The sequence below is a fragment of the Cimex lectularius genome, unplaced genomic scaffold (assembly GCF_000648675.2).
Source record: "Cimex lectularius strain Harlan isolate CLEC.00 unplaced genomic scaffold, Clec_2.1 scaffold205, whole genome shotgun sequence".
NCBI classification, from domain to species: Eukaryota; Metazoa; Arthropoda; class Insecta; order Hemiptera; family Cimicidae; genus Cimex; species Cimex lectularius.
In genome coordinates, this window is record NW_019392773.1 from 452,412 (window position 1) to 474,098 (window position 21,687).

The window sequence follows — 21,687 nt, forward strand, 5'->3', positions numbered from 1 at the left end:
AGATGAAACCTTGGAAGCCTTCGGTTTCGCATCAGAACTAATGATTTTACTGCGACAACATTAAAGTTTTATTTGGGCATTGGAAATGTATTTAAATCTTTTCAATCGCAATACGATTTTCTAGGAATGAAATGTAATATGGTCCATCAAGTCACTTACCGTAACATCGATTATGCGAATTGCTGTTTTACAATGAACCAACTAATTTAAGTGAAGCATTTATATTACTTCCATATAATTATGACCGGGTGGTGACGATAAACATAAGTAAATTTTAGAGCTTCAGAAACGTTTTATTTAATTCACTAGTTTTCGTGGTCTGCTTGACCAATTAATATCTTTCAATTAATTAAAGTTTTTAGTAAAGATAAAAAAGGCAGTGTCACTAGCGGGATTCGAACCCACGACCTCCGGCTAGATACACCGCTTCTCTACCACTTGAGCTATCGTGACTTTGATCCACTCGGACTTTTTAACTCAACTAAAAACCTTAATTAATTGAAAGTTATTACTTGGTCAAGCGGGCCACGAAAACTAGTGCATTTAATAAGTTAAAATGAAGTATATCTTCACTAAAGCTCTCCATGGCCATTTCATTTGTCGCAGAGAATCAAATAGATTACACGACTTTGAAAAATGGCAAAAAGGAGGGAAAATTCAAAAGGTTGGGTTGAGATAAAAAGTTAGTGTCCTAGTGGATCGAAGTCACGACAGCTCAAGTAAAAGAGGGTTCGAATCCAGCTCGTGACTCTGAATTTTTTATCTTAACTAAAAACCTTAATTAATTGAAAGGTTTATTTAATTATTTCTTATTTTTAAATAATTCTATCGAACCTTTTTTTTTACTTATTTAAATTTTGATAATACGTTTTTATAATTACCTGAACATGTTTTAACATACATCACATGATTTTGCTCAGAAATATTTATTTAAAAAAAAGGATTAAGTGGAATACTTAATACGATTTTACTTTTATGAACCTACGAGAAGATAAACCTCACTAGTTACTTAACAGCTAACATAGTTCGTAGTTCGTTGATTATTTTAAACCCTAGATTATTGTTTTACATATTTCACTTTGCGTAACATCTGAAGTTCATGTTATGCAAAGTGAAATATGTAAAATAATTGTTGCATATTAACTTGAGCGATTTGAAGGATTTCATTTCTGCTGTGATGTACATGAATTGAAAAACAAAAAATATGACAACAAACTAAGAAACGAAAATACATTTGAAATGTATGACGAAATACAAATAACAACAAATAAAAGATTAATAAAAAAATAAAATAAAAAATAAACTAATAGAACTTGTGAAAAATGGATAATTTCCTTGTTTTCCGTTAGTAGGCAAACCCGCATAGCCTTGAAGTATGTTTGGTTGGTCAGCATAGTGATTTAACTCCAAAGCAATTAAACTCGCTTTAATTTCTTACACCTTGATTAGCAGTAGGTTAGTATTTTCACTTTTAATTAATTTATCATTTATTATGTCATTTATTATCTTTTCAATTATTCCTAATTATTGATAGTTGGATGTTTGAACACAACAATACAAATCAAGTAATTTGTAAATTGTAGATTATTAATTATCATTTTACTTTTAAACTGCATATAAAATATCTCCATTGATGCGGTTTAATAGTAATTTAGAGTAGTAATTTAGTAATTAAAGAAAAAACCCGTAGAAATGCTTTCATCAATAGGATGACCTTTTTTGGGATGCTGTAACAAGTATGGCAGAGCTGATTTTTTTCTTACTTTTCAAATATTGCGATGCGATGCAATATCTGTCTTAGGAGCTGTCGTTCACTTTGCAAGGTTCAGCGTGCGATCCGTTTACACTGACGTGTGATTCTGCGAGATCAGCTTACAGTAATAACAGGTAATTTTGTGTTTATAGCGATGTGAACAAGTTTTTTTTATATATTCTCTATAAAATTGACGTTGAAACAATTAATAATCCACTATATTTCGTGGTCCGATTAACCAATTAAGCAATTAACTTCTTTCAATTAATTAATCTTTTGTAAGGTATTGGTTGAACTGAAAAAGTTAGTGTCACGACGGGATTCGAACCAACGACCTTCGGCTAAATACACCACCACTTGATACCACCATATTTCAAACTTTGAACTCATTGTCTGAGAAAGGGATTTTTTGCAGTTCGAGAAACTTCGCTTATGGGTAAATTCAATATAGACACCTGCAGGAGTAAAAAAACATTCTGGTTTAATTAGTCGGGAGTCTGTTTATGGGTATTTACAGGAAAAGACCTAAAAGCAATTAGCCATTATGTACATAAATATCAGATTTCAATTTAAAAAAATAGGCTCATATTATGATTGAATATATTAAAAAAATAGACAATATTTCATCTTCCAATTTATCTTAAAAGGTTATTTTAAATAGGAAGAGCTGGTCGAGATGATTTTTAACGAAACCACATAATTTGTGTCTATGCAAATGTTTTCAATTATTATTTCATCAAATTGTCATTGTTGATCATACTTTTAGATTAACTTATTCTAAAGCTCAACAACATCACGAACAGGCCTTCGTAAATGGCATTTTACAATAGATCGCGAACACTTTTCAGATATTTCGTTTTCCAAAGTGGGAAACACAAAATTTTCACACCAGTAAAACCACGTGTAAACTTGTATTGCTTTATTATGAACCTATATTTTAAGTTAGTTATACTAAACCAAAAATTATAGTTTCGTTAATGGTTTTTACATTAGCACTTCCACTTTTATACTTTGACCATTGAAGTTCTCTAACTTCATATTTCGTCATTCTCAAAACTATTCTTTTGTGAAATATACGATTTTAATTAAAAATCTTTTATTTGCACAAATAGTAAAGTACAACACTCTTAAATCCCAAAGAACATAAATACTGTTTTGCTTTTATTAAACTGAATTATCCCAAAACACCCCTTTAAGATTTGCCAATATTTTTATTTTTTATTACATTTGCCGTTGTTCCAATTCCTTCTATAGTTCTTCATTTCGCATAATTGAAATTTTCACATCCAGTATGAAGGATATTGGAAACGCTATTTTCCCCCTCACGTTGAACATAAATTGAGAAATGTTCTCTAATTAAAAGAAAACCATCTTCTTGTTGTAAACAAATAAACGAAAATATAACTGTGTACATAACAACATAAAATATTTGGAAACAAGTAAGCGCTTAAAAAAGAAAAATAGCCCCAAAAAGTAGGACTTATAAACAAAGGGATCCTTATTCATCACGAATAGGCAAGCCCGCATAGCAGTAAAGTATTGCGGGTTGTCAATGTCCTGGATTTTACATTTTCATTTCTAATCTCATTGACGTTTGCAAATTGCTTTCGTAAGTAAAATAAGTATAAGAAAGGAATTTCTAGGAAATAACAAATATTTTGATATTTAACTTAGTTGTGGCAATAGAGTATTGTTTGTATGCATCTTCTTTGTTTTAAATGGCGCTACGCAACACAGAATGACATAAATATTTACAATAAAAAATAATTTAAATAAATTATAAGCAGTTGAGCGAAAACAATTTAAATAAATGAACAAATAATGAATGGTTCTACAAAACCAAATTTTTTTAGTTAACAATTAAATAAGTGGCTACTAAAATCGTACGTATTTAAGAAAAGAAGTTTCGTGAGATAGTTTACTATATATATTAAAACCTCATCTTACTGACACACTTTTTGTAATATTACAATATTATTTATATGATCGTAAATTTCATGAAAAACACCACCCCAAATTCTACTCACAACATCAGGGGTCAATTAGGACGGTTGTGTACTAGAAACTATTAAACTAAAAAAGGTACTTGGATGTGGGTAAAAATAATTCGTTCCTTTGATGGGAAAGATCCTTGAAAAACTCCTACAACGTCTTTATCCCATACTGGATTCCCTTCATTTAATCCCTGATCATCCGTTTGGTTTCCTACACCTACACTCAACAGTTCAGCAATGCCATCGCGTTATCGCCTTCTCTCAGATGGGCAGTAGTGCCCGGCAAACATTCGTATGCTTTTAAATATTTCCATTAAGAATTGGCGGCACGCGTTAATTATTGCGAATATAATTTTTTCTGAGTCTCTTTGAATCACCCGCCGCGCTGACTCATTTCATTCTGTTGAATCTATTATTTCAGTATCTAGTATAACTAGTGTTCAATGTGATTTAAAATCGCGTACTGTAAAATAAACAAAAATAAATAAATTCGTCATATTTATGTTTTTTAGTAGTAATTAAACTCAAACATCTGAAATCATCAAGAAAAAGGAAAAAAATTACTATATTTTTGGCGTTTTAATTCTGTTAATTATACTTTGAGCTATATTTTGAGTTAAACCCTCTTAAACACCCTCTTGTTAAATTTAAATCTTCGACATCAAGATTTAAATTGGTTATTTTTTCTCTCTTTACAAATTTATTCATTAATTCTTTCTTTCACCCCTTCTCACTCTCTCTCCCTCTCTCTCTTTCTCTCTCTCCCTCTCTCTCTTTCTCTCTCTCTTTCTTTCTCTTTCTCATCTGTCTCTCACTCTCTCTCCATCGTTCCCTCTCCATCTCTCCCCCTCCCTTTTTCTCTCTCTCTCTCTCTTCTCTCTCCCTCTCTCCCCTCTCTCTCTCTCTCTCTCTTCATCTCTCCCTCTCTCCCTCTCTCCCTCTCACCCCTCCCTCACTCTCTCTCTCTCTCTCTTTCTCTCTCTCTCTTTCTCTTTCTCTCTCCCTCTCTCTCTCTCTCTCTCTCTCTCTCTCCCTCTCTTTCTCTTTCTCTCTCTCTTTCTCTTTCTCGTTCCCTCCCTCTCTATCTCTCTCTCACTCTCTCTATCTCCCTTTCTTCCTCTTTCTCTTTCCCTCCCTCTCTCGCTTCTCTCACTCTCTTTATCTCCCTTTCTTTCTCTTTCTCTTTCCCTCCGACCCCTCCCTCTTTCTCGTTCCCTCCATCTCTCTCTCCCGTCTCTCCCCCTCCCTCTTTCTCTCTCTCTCGCTCTCGTTCTCTCACTCCCTTACTACTTTCTTTGTGTTCTGCCTGTACGTGTGTATTTCTATATGTTTACACTGACATATTTAGAGAATTTCGCAATTGCAAGTTGATACACAAAAGTTTAAGTTAATATGTTTATAAGTAATTGTGCTTTTGTTTTTAGTGTAGGCATCCGCCACTTCAGTGTTGTGCTGTTAGTACTACGTACATGAAAAATCGCATCATTGGTTTAATCATTCGGCAACTAATTGATGAATGAACTGATTTGAAATTTGTGTTATCGGCAATTATACAATAATTTTGTTCCTTCCGGTTCAAAGGGTTTACTAAGATTTGATTAAAAATGTAAATCAACCGGACGTTAAATAGTGAACGATGACCGTGGTAGTTGTTTTCAGCATTATCAGCAGTTCGAGACACTTGTGGATCATATGAAACAATCACACAACTGCAAAATAATTGGGGCTGTGAGTCATCACGGTCTTCTGGCCTCGGTGTCCGCTGTCATCGCGCGCTTTTCTTCCTCGAAACGTAGATAATGCCGTTCTCTTTATGCTGATCACCGACGGTGTACTGACTCATTTCCAAGTCGGCAGTTTTTCGATAATTGACACACGGCCACTAGTCGTGCAAGGCCGTTGTAGTATTTTGTGGTTTGGAATTTTTCATCCTGAGCGTTGCGAATCGGGATCCGAGGGACGAAATGTCTACCTGATCTGCCGACGGCACTGAGTTCGCCGGCGAACGGCATAGTCGAAACAATATTTTCCATCAGGGCCGCCTGGCGACACGAAGAGTTGAATATTTTTAACGGGAGATTAGAGCAGTCGGAAGGGAGTTTAAAAATAAATTTCTAATTGAGCGCCTCCGTAAACACACAAGAACGAACGTGCATTTTATTTCGGACGTTTTTTAAATTACTCTTTACCTGTTATTATTTTTATTTTCTTTAACACGCATCGTTAAGATCGTGAGCTCCAATTTGATATAATAAGGAGAGATCTCCTTGTACTCACAGGAAAAGTGGGGTCGTGACGGTTTTAGCCCGTTAAGGAGGGAAAACGACGGAACAGAACAAAAATAGAGTGACATCGTCGTTCTTCGGAATATTCTTTAAACAAGATTCTCTTTTCTAAACATCCTATGAATAGAGCCCAAAAAACCAATTATATATACGAGAAGGTGTAACATAATCCTCGCCGTATTTTCAAATACGTAGGAGATTTAAACTTTAACCAAAACGGGCTAATTAGTAATCGATACTACAAACATAAAGAGAGAAAAAACTCAGGGGCTATAAAATATTAGTATCAGTGTGACAAAGTATTTTAAACTCTTGCTCTTGGGAAAGAGAGAAAAAGGGAAAACGAAAGAGACAGAATAAATGAACGAACGATTGTTGATCACGCAAGATTTGTTTTAATCGACCACTATTACATTAGCGAGAATGAAAAAGAGGGAGAAAGAAAGAGTGAGTGGGGAGTGGGCGAGACAGAGAGAGAGAGAGAAAAAAAACAGGGAGCGAGATAGAAGAGAGAGAGAGAAAAAAAACAGGGGGCGAGAGAGGGAGACAGGGAGCGAGAGAGAGAGAGTGAGAGAGAGAGAAAAAAAACAGGGAGCGAGATAGAAGAGAGAGAGAGAAAAAAAACAGGGAGCGAGATAGAACAGAGAGAGAGAGAGTATGTGAGAGAGCGTGGGAGAGAGAGATACATTCATTATTACTCTTGTTTAGCAAATGTACAGACTAGGACATACATGTGCTTTCTCCCTGCGAGCACCGAAATATTCAAAGTACAATCATCTCTTTTTACTTTTAACAATTTAATTTAGCATTCGTAGTATAAGCAAAATAAAAGAAAAGAACAGAGTGGAGAGAGAGAGAGAGAGAGAGAGAGAGAGAGAGAGAGAGAGAGAGAGAGAAAGAGAAAGAAAGAGGGAGAGAGAGAATGAATGAACGAACGTTTTTGTACTGATTAAGCAAAGTTTGGTCTCAAAGACCACATTTCATTACATATTATTACATGTAGCGGGAATGAGAGGAAGTGAGTGAATGAATGGATAAAATTTACTCATAGATCTCGCAAGATTTGGCTTCAAAGGTCACTATTAGATGGAGCATGAATGCAAGAGCAAGAGAGAGAGAGAGAGAGAGAGAGAGAGGAGAGCGAAAGAGAAAAAGAGAGAGATAGAAAGTGAGAGGAGAGAGAGTATGAAGAAATGAATGAATAAAATTTACCCATAGATTACCCACGATTTGGTCTCAAAGGTCACTATTACATGGAGAGTGAATGTGGGAGAGAGAGGGAGGAGATAAAAACGAAAGAGAAAAAGAGAGAGTGAGAGAGAGAATGAAGGAAGAGAATGAAACACGAAAATGGCAAAAAAGGAGGGAAAATTCAAAAGTGAGGTTGAGATGGGAAGTTAGTGTCCGAGTGGATCGCGGTCACGATAGATAAAGTGGTAGAACAGCGGCGTATTGAGTCGAAGGTCGTGGGTTCGAATCCCGCTCGTGACACTGACTTTTTATCTCAATTAAAAACCTTAATTAATTGAAATATATTTATTGGTCAAGCGGACCACTAAAACTAGTGGAGTTATATTCATCTCTTTTTTACCTCTAACAATTTAATTGTGTATCCCTAAGTATTAACATAATAAAAGAAAAATTGTAGAGGGAGAGATGGGGATTATTGATTGATGTTTAACTTACAGTTTCAATGATTGGTCAACTTTGGCCATCTTACATATAATGACTAAATGAATCGAATTGAAAGTATAGATAACAGACAGATAGACAAGTTGGAGAGTGAGAGAGAGTGAGTCAGCAAAATTTATTTATATTATATTTATATAAGTAGATAGAGTGAGGACAGACAGACAAATAGAAGATATTAGCACGATAGGAAAAGTTTCGAACTGGGACGTTGACGTTGACTTGTACCTCGGCGCGAAAGTCTCGTGATTCGTAATTGATGAAGGCCTCGGCTGAAGAAGGGAGCGAAGAAGCCCGTTATCGGTACGGTCTGATTCGGTTCCTACGGTAAACAACATCATAAAAATCCACGACGTTTAAATCTCTTTCATCTCGCCTATTAAATAAAATGGGCAATTTGAGATTTCCACGCTGAAAATTCCGTCTCCAAGGCTGAGAAAGTTATCATGAGCTGAAATCTATCTCACGATATCAATTGGTATATTTCCACCGATTTTGGAAAAAGTTGGATTCCTTGTTGACAAATTTATAATGAATGATTATTGAACTGTTCCAAATTCCTTACATCTCAAAACGAAACTTTTCGCACTCCAAAAGGAGTGTTTGTCAGAATGGGAATTGTGTTTTGTGTAATGTGAGAAGTGCTTTTTATCGTCTTCCCCCTGCGTCCATGTGGAAGGAAAAGGAGGAATCGGGGCCCCCCTGTGATTCATGAAGAATCGTGAAGGAGGGGTCGAAGGTTCGTGCATGAACGGACAAGCGCTCCCCTCCGACCCATGCTCCTGCAACATCCTTCGAATTCCCCTCTTAAGACAAAATAGATAAACTATTCGAAAACAGGCGAATTGTGTATTTTGTGGTACAATTTCAACGACCTGTACTCGAATGAAATTGTGAAAAAATGTGTTAAACCATGAAAACCAGTTCGTCAGAATAAAATGTGACTACAAAGTCTCTCGAAATCGAAAAACTACTCCGTTCAAGTACTTCACCAAAAAAATTACATGCTTTGTAGTTCCGTTTATAACAATTAGACTCTTCCAAATCACTGTCGCTTCTCTTGAATTCGGATGTATTTTGAAGGTTTGTAAGTTGGCGAACTGATCGACACTGGAGATGGCGTGAAGCCGAAACACGTTCTAGCGAAACTTAAACAAATGAGATTGTACCGACCCAGTAATTTTATAAGACATGTGAAACATTCGATATAAGGTAAATCATACAAAAAAATTTATGACAAATAGGTTATGAAAAGTTTAGTCATCCTTGCCCCCCTCCTGTGTTTATATTCTCGCTATTTTTCATTAAGATATCACATCTTGCAGATCCCAAATTACAATTTCTCTTAATTTTGTGAAAAAAGTGAAGATAAAAATGTATCTTATAGGAAAAGAATGACTATTCAGTTTTTCTAGTCTGATCCTTCCTCGCCACGATGATCCGCTCATTTTCGCTATTTTGTTGGAGATCCCAAATTACAATTTCTCTTAATATGAGAAAACGTTGTTAAATACTGAAAAAATTTTTTGAAAAAATGAAGATAAAAATGTATCTTGTAGGAAAAGAATGACTATTCAATTTTTCTAGTCTGATCCTTCCTCGCCACGATGATCACCTTATTTTCGCCATTTTTCTTGAAGATCTCAAATTATAATTTCTTTCAGATTTTGTGAAAACGTTGATAAAGACTAAATAAAAGTTTTGAAAAAGTGAAGATAAAAATGTAATGTAAAAAAACAATGGTCCGCTTATTCTCGCCATTTTGTACTCAGATATCACAATTGTTCTTAAATTCGTAAGAAGATGATGAACTATGTTTTTTTTTATGAACTATGTTAAAGACTTAATAAAAGCATCGGTATTGTGAGAATAAGAGTGTTTCTTGTAGAAAGAAAATGGCTATTCAGTTTTATTACAGTTTGATCCTTCCTGGCCACAATGGTCCGCTTATTCTCGCTATTTTTCTTGAAGATCCCAAATTAAAATTTCTCTTAATTTGATGAAAACGTTGTTAAAGACTGAATAAAAGTTTTGAAAAAGTGAAGATAAAAATGTAATGTAAAAAAAAACAATGGTCCGCTTATTCTCGCCATTTTGTACTCAGGTATCACAATTGTTCTTAAATTCGTAAGAAGATGATAAACGATGTTAAAGACTTAATAAAAGCATCGGAACTGTGAGAATAAGAGTGTATCTTGCAGAAAAAGAATGGCTATTCAGTTTTTTTAGTTTGATCCTTCCTGGCCGCAATGGTCCGCTTATTCTCGCTATTTTTCTTGGAGATCCCAAATTAAAATTTCTCTTAATTTGGTGAAAACGTTGTTAAAGACTGAATACATGTTTTGAAAAAGTGAAGATAAAAATGTAATGTAAAAAAATGGTCCGCTCATTCTCGCTATTTTTCATTCAGATATCACATCTTGCAGATTCCAAATAACAATTTTTCTTAATTTTGTAAAAACGTTATTAAAGACTTAATCAAAGTATTGGAAAAGTGAAGATAAAAGTGTATCTTGTTGAAAAAGAATGGCCATTCAGTTTTTCTATAGTTTGATCCTTCCTGGTCACAATGGTCCGCTTGTTCTCGCTATTTTTCATTCAAATATCTCAACTTCTCTTTAAAGCTTAACGAATTATGTTAAAGCCTTAACAATTGCATCGGAAATGTCAAATTAAAAAAGTGTATTATAGAAAAAGTTTTATTTTTTCTTCAGTTTCATCGTTTCTGGCCGCGGCGGTCCGTTTATTCTCGCTATATTGCATTCAAATATCGCAAATTTCTTTTAAATTCTTAAAAACTATTTTTATTATTTAATAAAAGCATCGGAAATAGAAATTAAAAAGGAATCTTGTAGGAAAAGTGTGAAGAATCTTTTTGTTTTCAACAATTCGATCATTCCTTGTGACAGCGGTCCGCTTATTCTCGCTGTGTCATGTGCAGATATCGTAACTTGCAAATCTCCAATGACAACTCCTCTCGAATTCTTTAAAACGTTGTTGAACATTTAATAAAAGCGTCGTGTTAATAAAAACATTTAATGTAAATATAAAAATGTATAATGTAGGAAAAGCATGGCAATTCAGTGTTTATTCTTGTTGGTCGCTCCTGGTCACTCTGGTCCGCCTAATCTCGCTAAACGAGAATGTTTCATTCTATAATATATTAATAAATAATAAATTCACTTGAATTTAAAATTCCATTTCGTTATAATTACTATTTAAGAATGAATTCTGTCGTCTTTTTTGATAATCAAGATTTTTTTACAGTGTGTTTTAAGCATTGGGTGTTGTCATGAAACAGAATGTTTGTATAAACAAACTGGGCTTATTTTTTCTTTTTAGTCTTTGATGTATTTTCAATACAAAACTGTGGAAGAAAACCTTAGAATTATTACAGAATTTGCTGCATACGTAGATTGGCGTTACATTAATAGAAAGACAATTTCCAAGCCCTAAAAATTGTTCAATTTAAACCAAAAAGTATCGTAACAGGGAAAAACTATTTCTTTTTAATCAAGGTACAACGTCGATCAGAAAAATATTCAGGTCGTTATTCTTTTTTAAAATATTGTGTATATTCAGAACCCATGTGCACTATCTTTCACGTCATTATCATTGAAAGACGCGTTCATTTCAATCGGAACAAAGGATTCTCAAATAAGGAAAACTATTACGCCAGATAGCCAAGCAGCCGTCATAGCATTGAATTAGAACATCGACAATGCGAAGTCCTGATTTGCAAGGACAAAACATAGACATTTTACGATCATCCTGGACCAAGACTATGACAAAAAGAAGAGTGATATTTTGGTTTTATGTGTGAAATTCCGATTTATACATTTCAGAGATTAAAAACAACATTTATTTGCATTTGTTTGGGAAAAAATCATTTTCACATATGAGAATAATAATAAAAGACTCATAGGATAATAATTTCATCTTCAATTTACAGAATTCTTCAAGTCGCGGCTACCTGTGAAGGATGCAAGCAAGGGAATACTTCTGGGCTGGTGAAGCAGGAATGGGGAAGGATACACGAATAAAACATGGCAAATACTACGAAGATCTCTAGTCAAGCTCACATTCGCCGACACCATTACACGACTCGACTGGCGGATTAACCAATTAGCTCTATATTCAGTTTTAATTGAGATATTTTTTTGCGAGGTTCTCAACAGCAGAGTCATGTTCACCTCAGGGTGCCGTTTTTTTTCAAAAGCCCATTTATAAGTATGTCGGGTTCGAATGAAGGGCCGCTGGATTCGAACCCGGGTGCTTTACCTTACAGTGATCTGCGCCGTGTCAACGCTTAAACCGTTGCGGCCACCAACGCCCCTCCAATCGAGATTATTGATTTAGAAGAAAATAGGGACCCTGAGGTTTTTGTGTAATTTATAATAAATTACCGACAGGACTCGAGAATCACCAAGTCGGGGTTTTAGCAGTCCGGGGTCATACCTTGGTCTTATAAGACGAGCCACGGATGATGATAGCCCATGGAGAACAACCTCGATGGCTCGACGTAACCAGCCAGTACCACCAAATTTCCTAATTATCTTAGGAGTCTTTTACTATCATTCTCATAAGTGAACATTTTTCTTTTCCAAAGAAATTCAGATAAATATTGTTTCAATACCTCTAAAACATACGAGGACTTCCAACTGATGATGATCTAATTCAGTGCTATGACGGCTGCTTGAAGAAGTGATAGGTTCAACTCCGCACAGTGTGTGTGTGTGTGTGTGTGTGTGTGTGTGTGTGTGTGTGTGTGTGTGTGTGTGTGTGTGTGTGTGTGTGTGTGGGCGCGCGCGCTTTTCATCTTTGATGTTGGTATTTATACTAAGAATTTCGTCTGATTTTAATGATATGACCGTATTGAAAATGTGATACTGTTCTTTTGTAAGAAGCATAAAGTACGGCTGTGTTTTCTGAGGTCCCTTTTATACCTTCCTAATCGGTCAGATTGAATTTCTACAGAATAAATTTTACCGATTTTGTTTCTTATAAATTTAAGGAACACAGGGATCCTCATATTTATGAAATAATTCTAAGGGCACTTTACATAGATTATGTCTTGTGTGTGATTTTGTCTTTTTGTATAAGTTGTTAAATAATGTAATAGATTGTTCCTACTTAATTAATCCAGTTTATTTATCCAGTTACGGATTATGTGGGCTTCTGCCTGTTAATAAATAAATAAATTTTTAATGAAGTCGTTTATTTGTTTCAAAACTGGATACCGGTAGAGAGAGAGAGAGAGAGAGAGAGAGACCTCCAATTTCCATCCATCGTCTTCACTTGACCTTTTCCCGTCAGGTCGCCAGTCGAGTCGCGGCTGTGAAGCCGTAACGGGGAATTCTTCATCCCGTGGTGAAGCTCGTCGGGAATTCTTCATTTCGCGGGAAAATTTACTTCATAAGTTGGCCAGCCTGGGTTCATTCATGCCTCGCCCCTTCCACAAACGGCGCCGTGCACGACGACGACGGAGCCCAGGCCAGGCTAGCAGAACGAAACAAAATGGCTTATGTGAATGTGGCAGAATGGAAAACGGATCAAGTGACCGACTGGCTCAAAGGTTCGTACACGATTTACAATAGCGGATAATCCGCATTTATATCCGCGATCGTGCTCAGACGATCTACGTTCGAGTCGAGACCCAGGACGAAACTTCCTCGGCCGATTAATTCCGTCCCATTTCGACTTGGGTTGACAAGTTGCTCATTTCTTGAACTGGTTTCTCAAAATTTTCTACCACAAACTACAACTACAAGTATTTTTTATCCTAAAGAAAAAGCAAGAAGGGTTTTAACAACAAAAATTATTTTCCAGCTAAAAACTATAATTTTTTAGGCGATTTTCTTCTAAGCAGAATAAGTTTCTGCCAATTTTTCGTTGTCTTGGCAACTGAAATTTTCCTCCTGCTTCCACACCTTCTAAACTTATTGGTTCATTTAAAAAAAATATATATATAAAACAAATACGACGCATTTTCACCTAGTGTCTAAGCCAAAAACAATATCAAAACAACAAAAATAACAGTTTTTAATTTTTTAAACCGTTCATGAAAAGCGAATAAACACATTCATTCTCATTCACATGCACACTCACATTTTATTCTGATTGTCAGGTATCAAAAATGCCTAATGTTGTTTTTTCTTTTTTTTTTTCATTTGAGAACAACTTTAAACAAAAACCGCATATCATTTTTTTTTTCAAATATTATCCACTAATATCTTTATAAATATTACACATAAGAAGAATTTTATGAGTTTTAAACCCTGGCAGGATAAGGTGAATGAACGTTCAATTCAGTATTTCAAGGCACAAGTTCTACTAATAAACATACAAACAATACTAACTTACGATACAGTTTTGAATGATAATTTACTAAATCGGTTTTTAAACTGTGTCAAACCCTTATAAATAATATTTTAAAATACCTGGGGTCCTTTTGTTTTGTAGCTGTCTTGCAATTGCATGCTCTCATCTTTTGTGAATTCATTTTGACATTCGTGTATCATAGAACGTCATTTAAAATTAACACTATCTTACATTTAATAATTCAATTAAATAAAATCAAATTACAGTCAGCTCATGGCTTGGGCTGTGTAGAAAAACAAACATTTTAAAATAATTTATTGATTTTATTGACTGCCTATGTGTGATAAAACTTGAAACATTATTTTAATAATCACATAGCATATAGAGTCAACAATAATTGATCATTTTTTATGCGCAATATCTCCTTTTGGTTGAACAGCATTACTCATATGCACAATGCTGTTTCCAACTTTCAGAAATAAAACAGTTCACAAATAATAAAAAAATTTGATTTGAAAACAAACAGCATTTATCAAACCATATAAAACAACTAAAGAAAATAATGAATAATAAATACAGTGTGCCTTAGGTTATGTACAAAATTTACATTCCTTGAAAACAAACATATAAACATTAATTAATTGGCTTGAAAAATAATCATTCTACGAGGTCTTTAATTTGTTTATGATCGATTTAATTTTAATCTAATATGAAAAAATTTTTAAAGTAATTTCGAACATTTGTAAACTGTAATTTTAAAGGTCTTGTTATTCCTTAATATATAGTAAATAATTTAACACATATTCCTCTATGATGCATGTTTTATATGTTAAAATATGATTTTCTTAAAGACCTTGCATTCTATTTTTTTCCTAAGTGATTTGGAACAGGTGTAAACTGTAATTTTAAAAGTCTTAATATTAGTAAATAATTTAATACATATTCCTCTATGATGAATGTTTCATATGTTAAAGTATGATTTTCTTAAAGTCCTTGCAGTATATTTTTTTCTAAGTGATTTGGAACTTGTGTAAACTGTAATTTTAAAAGTCTTAATAAATAGTAAATAATTTAACACATATTCCTCTATGGTGCATGTTTTATATGTTAAAATATGATTTTCTTAAAGTCCTTGCACTTTATTTATTTTGGTAAGTAGGCATAATAATAAACAATAAATAAAAACAGAAAGAAAAGTTTTATTTGGAATCATAGTAAATACGAAAATAATACAATTTCATAACTTCTAGAAAAAAAGTAGTATATAGTATTAACATCATTGTTATTTTTTAATTGATAGAAGTAATGTTTTATTTTATATTATCACAGTAGCTTCTTTTTTATTTAAATAGAATATTCTGGGTAAAAATAGCAAGCATCAGATGGGTTGTCTGACTCGTGTTTGCCAAGGTTCAAAACCAGGCATAGCTCTTGAAATTTTCATTGAAATTAATATGAAAAACGTACTTTGAAGTTGTTCTGATACCTCGTTCACGACACCCAACTAGCCGGATGTCAAGCCTCCTTCAAAGTCAGGACTTAATATTTTCTTAGCTCGGTGAAATAGTTTTAGTTTTATGGAATGTGTTTAATTTAAGAACGTACAACAAGTTTAATGGTGACCATGAAAAATCTTGTTAAAAAAACTAATGAAAATTCGGAATAATGCTGCCAATATGCCTTAAATTGATTACAAATTTTTCATTTGTTGAAAACAAGCCCGTAAATATTTGCAATTTATGTATTTGATAGTACTTTGGAACATGGGGTCAACCGTAATTTTAAAGGTCATAAATGGAAATCGGTTAAGGCCTTGAAATTCCTTAATAAATACTAAATAATTCAACTTTTTTTTTCAATATTGCATTTTTTAAATGTTAAATGATTTTATTTTATTTTTTGTTTGTTTAATTGAAAATATAAACTTACGAAGTTTCATAAACCTTAGAAAACAACAAGTAGTTAGTAGGTATATAGTATTGACGTTAAGATTATTTTTAATTAATAGCAAGTAATGTTTCATTTTGTAATGTCGTCACAGCAGATTATTATTTTTGTAATAGAACGTCCTAGGTAAAAATATTTAGCATCGGGGGGTCTGCCTCTCTAAAGGTTCGGGTTCGAATCTCGCCATAGCATATGAAATTTTAACTTATTGGATGTTAAATGTAATTTAAAATAACTAGTGAAAATTCGGAATAATACTTCTAGTATGCCTTCGATAGTGTACAAATTCTATATTTATTGAAAACAAAGATATAACATTTAATAATTGACATGAAACATAATTAATCTACAAGGGCTTGTGCAATTTATACCGAAAAACCTGCTTAATTTGCTGTTTGGTAGTACTTTGGAACAGGGGGATTACTATCATTTTGTACATCTTGGTATTCCTTAATCAAGAGTAAATAATTTAACGTATATTTCTCATTGCTGAATTTTTTAAATGTTAAAGTATGATATTTGTAATTTTTTAAAGTCCTAGCAGTCTATTTATTCTGGTAAACTGACATTGTAATACTAATCAATGTTTTATTTTATATCATCACAGCATCTTCTCTTACTTAATTTAAATTGAATACTCTAGAGAGTGGGCATCAGGTGGGCTTTGCGACTCGTATTTGCTAAGCTGATGTTTCTAAGTTCGAGTCCAGGCATAACACATTGAATTTTAATTAACATTAATACGGAAAAACATACTTTAAACTTGTTCTGACACCTCGTCCATGACACCCAACTAGTGGGTGTTGTAAAATAACTAATGAAAAAACTATTAATTAGATTGTCCGAAGTGTTTCTATTACTTAAAAAACAAACATAAATATTTATTAATTGGCTTGAAAAATCAATCATTTACAACTTCCTTTAATTTATACCAGACTAATAGTAAAACCTGCTGAATTTTGTCGTTTGACAATACTCCAAATATACCTTTTTCGTCTTGCAAATAATCGGAAACATGCTTAAATTTATTTTCTTCGACATGGGTAACTATGATTTTAAAGTCATGGAAATCTTTTAAGGTCTTTTTAGTCTAGCAAATTCAAACAGTCGTTAACGCTCATCGCCTCAATAATCATAAATAAATAATTATTTATAATACAAAATTGATAAGATTTAAAATATTTCCGGACATTTAGTGTCCATGACAAAATGTAACATGTTACATAAATGTATTTACAGATTAGACAACTTTTTCTCCTGTTATTTCATTATCTTAACAGTTTTATCTCGAATCATAATAAGTTTTAATACCAAAACACTTTCTTTTTACATCATTGGCTTCTATTTTTATTAGATATAATAGGAAATAACGGGGTTTTAAGTTATTATGGGATATTCAGTGCATTCGTGTTGAAATAATATGAGTTCGGAATGAAATATTTTATAAAAATGTATTTACATTGATAGATAAGATCTTTTGTATATTTGTTTTATTTATCGTAACCTCTTACTAGTCTTGTATTAAAAATCAGGGGTAAGGTCAGTTTGAATAAAAGAACAATCTCATCTTTTCATCAAGCTTCCGAAGAATACATCTCTTTCATCAGGACTTTGAAACTATTATTAATAACTATCCGGACTTTCTCCTGAAGGGTTGTCACTCCCCGATGTGCTGACCCTAGGGTCTTTCCTCTGGGGAGTTCACCTCCCAGCTGGGTCGTTCTTAAGCCAGATGCTCAGGAGATCGTCGCTTCCCAAGCAACGTGGTTAGGCTCCAACAGGACTGTCGACATCGTTCATTTCAGCCCCCAACGCATGCGAACTATAATCTAGCCTCATACTAACCAACATCTATAAGACATTCGCACACATTAATACATTCACAACTATGTACATTGCACTCATTCTGATTAGACGGTGGAGTACTCGATATTCCTCCATAGGCCTTCACACAATTAAACTAATTTAAGCTAAATTAAACTCTAATTTAAGAGTCGATGGAGTACTTTCATAAATATTCCGCCATCGACGCCAAACACACTGCTGGAGGAGCTGACGCTATATTTCATCATCAACCGAATTTAATTCGAAATAGACAAAACTGCTGAATTTTACTTTATGATAAATACTAAAAATATGCTTTAATATGCATTGGCCATGTGTTAGCTCCTCTGTTTGCTATGCACAACTTTGAAATAATCATGAGTCAATAATGATTCCTAAAGGCCATGAATAAAAATCGGTGAAGGTCTTGATAGTCCTTCTAAAAACAAAACAGAAAAATATGTTCAACTTGAAGCTACAGAAAGTTAATTTTCATAGGTACATCGGTCTCGTGAATTATTAACCATATAAATAAATAATTAAGTGTAATAGAACACTTGCATAGTTGCATTTAAATTTTTGTGTCTATTCATGGCAAAATTGTGTTATGCAAATTATTTACATTGACAGATTAAAACTTTTTTTTTATTTATCTTTTCATTTTTATCTCCAGTGGACTCTTTTTATTACAAGTTTTAATCCTCAAAACAATTTTTTTCGCTTCATTGACTTCTATTTTGTATCAATTTAATGATTTTACGTCATTGTTTTTATTATTTTCGTTTTTAGAATGTTACCAACTAGATTATAAAATCAATATGTCGTTCCTACTTTAGGTTTATCAAAAATAAACCTTTAGACAGTACTGATTAGTTGTATAAGGATAAAAATTACACAAGGCCGGCCTTTTTTATTTGCGAAACTGCTGAACCGTCAAACAATCACATTTTAATTTTTATAGTTTAAAATACGCTGTTATTCCTGCCGGTAATGAGTTTGTACGAAATGTTTTTCCGTGTACATCGTTCAAAAACGCTTTCAGACGGGTAACTGTTATGCTAAAGGCCATGAAAATCCGTTGGTTACAACACGCAAGTCTGTTATACGTCCTAAAAAAAAATGTTATACTGGTATCCAACGAGAAATCGAATTTATTTGCAGTATTTTAGGCAAGAACACAAACTTATGGAATTTAAACTCCTTTTAAAACATGCATCCAGGACAAAAAAGATATGATATAAAGATACATATTACAACTTGGTAATAAATTTATATAAATATGAAAGATTTAAAGATTCAAATACTTTATATGAACATTGAAATACTCAAGATAAACAATTTTATCTGACACGATATTTTTCTATTTGTGTAATTTTGTAAAAGGATCTGTTCATTTTTCTCTTTTTAATTTCTGTTTTACATGTGGACAAACGTGTAGTAAAAAGCAAATCAGCCTCAATAGGCCGTGGTGCACAATGGAGAGGTACACATGACGGGAGGAACTTCCCAATTGATCTATGACAATGTATGTAAAATTATAGGTTCTCATGGAAAAAAAAAACTAGTTGCTATCGTCAAATCAAAACTGATTTAAACATCGATTGGAACATATTTACAAGCTATTAAAAAGCAATAAAAATCCTTGATTTGCTTTTTCATGCCAGGCTACAAATATTTGTAAATTTACCATGTAATTATGTCTCAGTGGTGCAGTTTTTAAATGTTGAAATATGACATTTTTAATTTCTTAAAAGTCCTAGCAGTCTATTTATTTTTGTAAAAAGGCATCATAACAACAAGTAATATGTTATTTTACAATAACACCATAGCAGAATATCTTTTTGGTTTATAGGTAAAATAGTGTGGACAGAGGTGAAGAGCCTGGACTCGTGTTTCCCACGCTGAAGGTTCGGGGTTCGAATCAAGGCATAGCACATGGAATTTTAATTGATCACAACATTAAAAACGTATTTTATAGTTAGTCTGGCATCTATGTTTTCTTTTATAACGTCATCACTGCATGAAGACTTTATATCTTATTTTTATTTTAAATAGAATATTACGGTTAAAAATAATTGGCATCAGGTGGGGGATCTGACTTGTGTCTGCCACTGGTTCGGGTTCGAATCCCGGCAGACCATACGAAATTTTAACCAGTTATATTAAACGTCATGTAAAATAACTAATGATAATTCGGAATAATAGTAACTTCTAGTATGACTAAGATAGTGTACAAATTCTATATTTTGTGAAAACAATCATATAAACATGTAATCATTGGTTTGAACAAAATAATTTATATGAAAAAGTATAATACTTTAAATTTCTTAAAATCCTTGCAGTCTATTTTTTTTTATAAAGAGGCATAATAATAGCAAGTAATGTTTCATTTTACACTGTCATCATCGCAGCTTCTTTTTTAATTTAAGTAAATTTGCTATATGTAAAATAGTGGACACCAGGTGGGGTTGCCTGACTTGTGTTTGCCACGCTGATGGTTCTGGTTCGAATCCTGGAATTTTAATTGTAATTATGACAAACGTACTTAAAGTTTCTGTTCCTTAAAAACAAACATACTAGAAGTTACTATTATGCCGAATTATCATTAGTTATTTTACATGACGTTTAATATAACTGGTTAAAATTTCGTATGGTCTGCCGGGATTCGAACCCGAACCAGTGGCAGACACAAGTCAGATCCCCCACCTGATGCCAATTATTTTTAACCGTAATATTCTATTTAAAATAAAAATAAGATATAAAGTCTTCATGCAGTGATGACGTTATAAAAGAAAACATAGATGCCAGACTAACTATAAAATACGTTTTTAATGTTGTGATCAATTAAAATTCCATGTGCTATGCCTTGATTCGAACCCCGAACCTTCAGCGTGGGAAACACGAGTCCAGGCTCTTCACCTCTGTCCACACTATTTTACCTATAAACCAAAAAGATATTCTGCTATGGTGACATTGTAAAATAACATATTACTTGTTGTTATGATGCCTTTTTACAAAAATAAATAGACTGCTAGGACTTTTAAGAAAAGCCACCTTTTGCCGCAAGCAGTGTTATTTTATTACGTAATACATTTTTGTAGTTTAGTTACCTACCTACTTATTAAAAAATTTTTTTTCTCGAGATCTACTCAAAAAGCACTCGCGATCGACCGTTTGAGCACCCCTGGTAAAACAGTGGGCACCAGATAGGGTTTACGGCTCGTGTTTGCCACTCTGATGGTTCTGGGTTCAAATCCGATCGTTAGCACATGGAATTTTAATTGAGAATAATATGAAAAATGTCATTATAAATTTGTTTGACACCTCATCCGCAACTTTCAACCAGTTGGACCTTAATCCCTCTTAGGGATAGGGTTAATCCCTATCCCCTAATCCCGCTCAAATGCAAAACTTTATTGGTAAACTCGTTTTGTTTCATGGAATGTGTTAATTTTTAAAAAAGCCCAATGATGTAAAACATTTCAGCACTGATTATACGAAAGTTGTCTTTTTTAGGACATCTTTGGATGGATTAACGCCACCAACGCGCCGCGCATTATAACCTCATTAGCATTATTTCAGTAAATTTGTCCAAAGTAGGATCAGGTATTCGGATTCTTGTTACACGGTTTTTATTTGTCGAGAAGGAAAAAATATATAGGCCGTCAGGTGCAACTAAATCATAAAATGCTCTTTTATCTCCGTAATTTCTGATCCAAGTTGACAAAACCACTCATCCGCCTTTTCCCATTGAAAACTTGGCGAGAAAAAAAATTCTATCTTTAAAGTTCAATCGAATAGAATTTTATCGTACATCACAATAATGAAAGTCGAAACGGTATTTTACGTACTACTTGCATGAAACGGCGGTCAT

The 21,687-nt window shown here is 33.5% G+C and overlaps 1 protein-coding gene across 2 annotated transcripts in view; it reads left to right on the forward strand.

Annotated features, from left to right (window-relative positions):
• The first annotated feature begins 13,020 nt into the window (after positions 1–13,020).
• The window catches only part of LOC106673104 (connector enhancer of kinase suppressor of ras 2), a 28,996-nt gene continuing 20,329 nt past the window's right edge, over positions 13,021–21,687 (forward strand). The window contains exon 1 of one of the 2 annotated variants that reach the window (XM_014405074.2): positions 13,021–13,296. In XM_014405074.2, coding sequence (XP_014260560.1) covers positions 13,239–13,296 — 58 coding nt within the window. In that variant the 5' untranslated portion in view covers positions 13,021–13,238. The remainder of the gene's footprint in view (positions 13,297–21,687) is intronic. The other variant, XM_014405073.2, reaches the window with a different exon arrangement.